General features: G+C 51.8%; 1 protein-coding gene across 1 annotated transcript in view; it reads right to left on the bottom strand.

Annotated features, from left to right (window-relative positions):
* The window catches only part of L3MBTL1 (l(3)mbt-like 1 (Drosophila)), a 19399-nt gene extending 18567 nt beyond the window's left edge, over nt 1-832 (bottom strand). Inside the window, exons 1-2 of the mRNA XM_009329341.1 lie at nt 807-832; nt 392-554 (exon numbers count right to left, since the gene is read on the bottom strand). Of these exons, the coding sequence (XP_009327616.1) occupies nt 392-527 (136 nt within the window). The 5' untranslated portion in view covers nt 528-554; nt 807-832. The remainder of the gene's footprint in view (nt 1-391; nt 555-806) is intronic.
* Nucleotides 833-7220: the final 6388 nt, after the last annotated feature.

The raw sequence follows: 7220 nt of genomic DNA, 5'->3' as shown, positions 1-7220 counted from the left end.
GGTTTAGTTTTAGGTAGTCCTGCGAGGAGCAGGGAGTTGGACTTGATGATCCTTATGGGTCCCTTCCAACTTGAGATATTCTGTGATTCTATTATAATGCGGCAACCCAGGAGCCCACATGCCCTGCAGAGCAGGCACCTACCACACTGTGCTGCACTGGCACAGGGCCCCAGAGATCAGGGCTTTGGTTTAAAACTCAAGAGGTTTTGATCGGCTACAAATCATCCAAGTGATGTGATCTCTTGGCCACAGAGAACCTTTAAGACGGCAACAGCAGCACGGCTTTGCCTCCCAAGGTTTGGGAGAAGCACAGATATACAAGGAGTGTGAGGTATCAACGTGGGGGGAGAAGGCTGGGGACGCACCAGTTAGAGAGGACAGTGCTGCATACCTGGTATGATGAAGGCAGTCGTTGGCAGGTGAGTGCTCTGCACAGTGCTCTCGGTGGTGACCACGTGGACACTGACCTCCCCAGCGGCATTCCCCTTCGTGCTTCTCACAACCTCCATCTCTGCTCTGCTGTCCATCACCTTGCCTGGGCACAGAGCAAGACACTGGAAGACAGCAAGAAAGGAATTGAGTTGGGTACAAGTACAAACACGACAAAGGAGTGAGAAAGAGCCTGTGGAGGATGGTCCCTCCCTTTCCACCATCTCCCAACAGAAACCCCTGTAAAACATATTAAAGGCCCATTGAACCCAACAAAGAACAGCATGAAGGTCACAGCTGGTACCAACATGACCTAGTAAAGCCCCTGTTGTGAGATCCCAGTTCAGAGCCTGCAAACATCGAGGGTTTTTTCTTACCTGGCACCACCATAAGATGGTATGAGCACAGCAGGTCCACCACAAGATATGGCTGCTCCTGGCTCCCACTGGGGCCTACACCACTCTGACGCAGATTGTGACTGAGGGTTGGCAAATCCTACCCTGGAGAAGATGGAGGTCTCTGAAGTTCCCCTTCCAGTTCTCCTGTTGAGCAGTCACCCTTGATCTTCTAACTGGCTGTAAGAGAGAATTTTGCAAGTGACAGGAGTTAACCGGGGGGGCAAGGGGAGGGAGGGGACATGAAATCCACTGCATGCAGCTGAGTTTCTCACTGCACTGGTGATGTTCAACCCATTTAGCCATGCATTTCAAGGAGTAGGCGAGGTGTCAGGGCGCTGAGGGCACTACTGGGCCTTACTGGTCCTGACCAGCCTCCCCTGGGAATCCCACCCATGGGCCCAGGGGCTCCATGTCAGCCCACCCTCAGCCTGTCTATGCCACACTGCAGCAGTGCTGGTCTCCAGCTGCTGTCTGGCAACAACGGGACCTGACAACCTGGCTTGATCTCAGACCTTGCCTGGTGACCCGAGCTCCTAGCCGGACCTGGCTGCAGTGGCCCTGCCAGCTGCCTTCCTCGGTCCCCTGTCTCTGGAGCAGCAGCTGGCCCCTGCTGTGCCCCAGCAGGCAGGACAGTGCCTACACCAGGATGTCCCCAGACCAGGGCCTGCCTGCAAGCCGGAGGGAAGAACAGCGTTGCCTCCTGGCGCCCAGGGCACCTCCGTGAGGGAGGGCTCTTGGTGCTGCTCCTGCCCTAGTGAAAAACACAATGGAGACACAAAGCTAAGCAGAAAACCAGCAGTATCATCGGATGCACTCAGGGAAGGCAGATCTCTCCATGCCTACTGAAAATGGTGGTCTGAGTGCCCCAGAGACTGCTGGAGTCTTAGGACACTGGGCTGGGGAAGGATTTTGGACCTGCCCTGTTTCCCACATCCTCTTCAAAGCACTTGCTGCCGGGATGGAGGCAGGGCTAAGTAGGGGACCATGCTCATGCCTCGGTTGCTTTTGATGCAACCTTAATTTGAAAGAGAAGACAGTCATGTGGAAAACAGGATGATCATTTCAGTGAAGCACAGTTAAATAAGAATTTGGCTACAAAGGGCAAAGTCTGGAATTTTAAAACCTGAGACATTAAGATAAAGGTGTTACAACCAGAGGGCAAAGAGTGGGATGGTGTGCTCACGTTAGGGGAAGATCTACTTCTTCCTCTCTCTTACGGTGCTGTCAGGTTTGTGATCAATAATACCTGATGTTCAACTGACAGATGGTATGGACCTTTAAGGCCCTCCAGGTGCAATGTCAGAAAAGCACTGTTAAGTGTCAGGAGAACTGAAGGAACTGAGTAACTCAGCTAGACACTAGAATCCAACTGAAAGCCAAAATGAATTTGGCAGCCAACCTGTCTTGGTGCTTCCCAATACCCACTAGGAACCTATCAGCTTTCTTAGGCACTTAAATCTGATATTTATCCTTGATTCATCACTTGGGTCAAATGTTTCAAGGACTATTGTGGTTTAACCTCAGCCGGCAACTAAGCACCACACAGCCGTTCGCTCACTCCCCCCCAGTGGGATGGGGGAGAGAATCGGAAGGGCAAAAGTGAGAAAACTCGTGGGCTGAGATAAAGACAGTTTAATAGGTAAAGCAAAAGCCGTGCACGCAAGCAAAGCAAAACAAGGAATTCATTCACTGCTTCCCATGGGCAGGCAGGTGTTCAGCCATCTCCAGGAAAGCAGGGCTCCATCACGCATAACGGTTGCTTGGGAAGACAAACGCCATCACTCCTAACATCCCCCCCCTTCCTTCTTCTTCCCCCCAGCTTTACATGCTGAGCATGACGTCCCATGGTATGGAGTGTCCCTTTGGCCAGTTTGGGTCAGCTGTCCCGGCTGTGCCCCCTCCCAGCTTCTTGTGCACCTCCAGCCTGCTCAGTCGGTAGAGCATGGGAAGCTGAAAAGTCCTTGACTAGTGTAAGCACTACCTAGCAACAACTAAAACATCGGTGTGTTATCAACATTGTTCTCACCCTAAATCCAAAACACAGCACTGTACCAGCTACTAGGAAGGAAATTAACTCTATCCCTGCCGAAACCAGGACAAGGACAACTCCTCGTTTTGTGTGAACTGTTGGCTTTTTTTTTTTAAACAAGAACGTGGGACTGGAAATGCCTAGAAAGGAAGAGAAATAACTAAATCCAGTGCCCAAGCTGGGTGATGCTCAAACTCATCTCTGTACAGCAGTCTATGATGTGAACACAATAGCAAATAATTGCACAGGAAATAACCAGTAGTAATTATCACGTGTCAAACACTCTCCAAATCCTTGCCGGGCTGCCTGCCGATGCTGTCAAGACTGGTTCTCCTGTGCCTTATGAGTTCAGGGTGAACAGAATGAATTTTTATTATAGATTGCAGCACTATTCCTGAAACTGGAAGAACTAAATAACTGAGATTTAGGACTTAAGCTCCAGACAATCCCTCCTCCAACAACCTCCTGGGAAAGGCCTTGCTGCAGCAAAGGGCATGACCCCCACTGCACCACAGCTGGGTAGCCCAGCTCACAGGGTCAGGAGCCCTCCAAGGAGCTGGAGGGAGGCAGAGGAGCCCATCCAGCCCACGGCCCTGCCCTGCAACAAACTGTCACTCCTGTTCCTCTTATCTGCCCCTCAGCAGCAGTGTCCGTGCTTCCCCCGGCACCTCTGGCCAGAGCAACCTCTTTCTTGTTGGCAGAAATGTTTCCCTAACACCTTGCCCCAACTCCCGCCCTTCGAGGGCATGTGGAGCACAAATTCTGCAAACTACTCCTTCAGCACGTGTCCTGCTCCATCCCACAGGGGAGCAAAGACTTTGAGGTCCTGGACACCACAAAACCTTATGCTTACAGACGTCTCAAGCCACATTTCTCTCCTTTTAAGATCCCTGGGGAGAGACAGGCCCAAAGCTATTCCAAGGCCACACATGAGCAGCAAGAACATTGTTTGTGTGAACTTGTAAGCACATCATTGCCACAGCTGAAACCCAGAGACTCCCAGGGCTCTCCCACCTCTTGTCAAGGGCTTCCACGGTATTAGACAACAATTTACCACCAACACTGCTCACATCAACCATAGCACACATTGTTAAACTTTTAACTCAGTATTTCTGAGATAACCCCCACACAACCAGTCCCAAGCCCCAGAGCACTGCTCCGGACCACTGCCCCGCAATGTTCTGGAGCCTTGCTGGCATGACACGACACCTGGGCTGCAGAGCTCCATCTCCAACCTGGAGAAGTGAGAATCAAGATTGGAGACATTGTTTGCAGCTCACAGTTTTCAAAACCCTGGCAGAAAAAAACCTGGAAGCCCAACCTGCTGTGAAATATCTCAGGTCAGGAGCAGCATATGAGGAAAAGGGGAGAAGAGAACAAGCATCTCTGTAAAGGAGCACAGCCACGGCTATGATCTGCCCTAGCATCACTGTCACAGCAGGAAAAAGGCACTGGCACACATCCCTTTGGTCAATCCTGCTCCCTGAGAGCAGGACCTCTGACATATGTCAGGGAGAAGATGCCTGCGGTGGAGACAAGTCTGGTTCCTTCAGCGCATGGAGCCAGAGCCCGGGCAGCTACCACCACCCCAGAGATCACTTCAAGGGGTCTCCTGCAAGCCCTGGTATGACCCATTAAGGATCGCAGGATAATTCAGGCTGGAAGGAACCTCAGGAGGTCTCTAGTCCAACCTACTGCTGACAGCAGGGTCAGCTATGGGATCAGACCACGTTGCTCAGGGCTTTATCCAGTCTGATCTTGAAAACCTCCCAGGATGGAAACCATACTTCCTGCAAATTAGCACAACAATTAGCAAAACAAACTAACACATTCTCTTTCTGGTGACTGCTCTAGATGATGAACAAAAGGTTTCTTTATTATCTTAAAAAGCTTTTGGCCTACATGTGCCCCAGTGACGTCTGCTAAAACTCTGCCTGCCCCGACAGGACCAGAATTAGGCCAACACTTAGCAGCTTTCAAAAATCCCACCATCCAGATTTTAAAATAGTAAGCAATGGTAGAGGTGAAAGCTATTTTGGACTTATCAGTGAGGCCCCAAGTTCTCAGTTTTTCCTGGTATTGAGTGTAACTCCATATATCTTACAGAGGGTGTAGGTCAGCCCCACTCCCCAACAAGCCTGCCATTCAGTCTTTCCTTTAGGTCCACAGGGACCTAAAACTCTGCACACCCACTCCTCTCTCTGCCTTCTGCTGAGGGACAGCCAAGGACCTCGGACTCCCACTGTGGGGAAGCCAGAAAGGAGAAAAGCCACCCTAGGAAATCTTGGCCACACATACACACTGACCTGTGGTCCCTCCAGAGACCACCACAACATGCTGGCTGGAAGGAGGAATTTTTCAAGACAACTTTCATCCAGAAGCACTCTCTTTCTTGGCCTGCTTTGCTCCAGTAAAGCAGTTCTTGCCATCACGTTCTCCATGTATGAGTAAGTATGTGCATATGGCCATCTGTCTGCAGTCAGACCGCCAGCCTATTTCAACCAGTTTTGACAGCAAGATTAGATGTCTCTGTAACAGTGGTCTCTATCAGAGTAAAACCTTCAAGTTTGGGAAACCAAGCATCTGCACAGAGAATGGGGTCTCTGCATTGCCCCTCACCTCACAGGGGAGGGCGTCAGCACAGAGCACGGGCTGAACTTCCTGAGCACCACAGAGCGGCTGGGGACAGCTTATCTGTGCACACATATTCGCATGTGCAGAGGAAACTGGCCACAAAGCACACGTTTTAAGGCAACCAGGCTTCACTGGTTCTGCCGCTCACAAAGTTTCTAGCCCACCAAACAAGAAACGTTGGGTGTTAGCACACCAGCGCTCTGGACCAGCAACACAGGGGCTTGGAAAGCAAGCATTTCTACAGTTGCTATGCGCATGAGCCTCCAACTCTGCCAGTCTCACACCTGCCCTTTTGCAAAACCATGGCAAAGCCAGGGAATGATCTGCTGTTTGGAAAGAAAAGAGGTATGCTGTGTGCAACAGGCCATAGAGGAGCACGGAGAAAAGCAGCTCCCAGCACAGAGATATTACACAGCCCTGTCAGCACTGTATAAAGCACAGTTTGGTCAAAATATCTGTTTCATCACAAAATTGGCTTAAAATAACTGTATTTCAAACAATATTAACATGTTTATTGGCTTTGTGGCTTCTCAGATTTTTAAGTATTCCTGAAATCTGCACTGGTATATGCTGGGGGCCACCGAGCTGGAAAGCTAAAGCTTGACAGAAAGGGCCCTAGGGGTCCTGGTGCACACCAGGTTGACCATGAGCCGGCAACGTGCCCTTGCGGCAAAGATGGCTAACGGTGTCCTGGGCTGCATTAGGAGAAGGGTCACAGCAGGTGGAGGGAGGTGATCCTTCCCCTCTGCTCTGCACTGGTGAGGCCACCCCCGGAGTGCTGGGTCCAGTGCTGGGCTCCCCAGTACAAGAGAGACAGGGACATACTGGAGAGAGTCCAGCGAAGGGCCATGAAGGTGATGAAGGGGCTGGAGCATCTCTGCTACGAGGAGAGGCTGAGAGAGCTGGGACTGTTCAGCCTGGAGCAGAGCAAGCTTAGGGGGATCTCATCAGTGCCTATAAATACCTGGAGGGAGGGTGCAGAGAGGATGGAGCCAGCCTGTTCTCAGTGGTGCCCAGGGACAGGACCAGAGGCCACGGGCACAAACTGACACACAGGAGGGTCCCTCTGAACATCAGGAAACACTTTTACACTGTGAGGGTGACCAAGCACTATCACGGGTTGCCCAGGGAGGCGGTGGAGTCTCCATCCGTGGAGATACTCAAAAGCTGCCTGGACACAGTCCTGGGCAGCTCTGTGTGGCCCTGATGGAGCCACTAATGCCCTCCATGCTGCAGAACCCTCTCAAGGACTGCAGCGGTTTCATCCTCAGGCTCCAGGGCAGCATGTACTCATGTGGTGGTTGAGAAACACCGGAAGGAACATGGTCAAGTATCCACTCTGGAAGGGGCTTCCAACCTCTGTGTGTCCCAGAGAGGATCCCCTGGGAAAGCCAGCAAAGAACAGTCCTATTCTCTGTCTCTGCTGGACACCGCTGGATCAGCCTGGGCAGTGCCTCGCACCACACACACCCAGCTGGGACCAGTCAGCCCAGTGGGACCTGCAGCCGCACCAGTTCAGAACTTGTCCAAAGGAGATAAGCAGCTGCACGTTCTTTTTTTAAAAATTTTTGGTAAGATATCCCCCACCGTTGGGCGTACTGGCTTGCCTTGAGAAAAAATACTTCGCTGCACATAAACGTTACAGTCCTAAAACGACCCACAGCGGGCCCGCCGTCCCCCCGCGGGGCGAAGGGCCGGGCTAGCAGGGAGGGCAGGGCAGGCAGCTCCCG

Source organism: Pygoscelis adeliae, unplaced genomic scaffold (genome assembly GCF_000699105.1).
Source record: "Pygoscelis adeliae isolate BGI_AS28 unplaced genomic scaffold, ASM69910v1 Scaffold407, whole genome shotgun sequence".
NCBI lineage: Eukaryota > Metazoa > Chordata > Aves > Sphenisciformes > Spheniscidae > Pygoscelis > Pygoscelis adeliae.
This window is presented reverse-complemented; position numbering and strand designations above follow the sequence as displayed.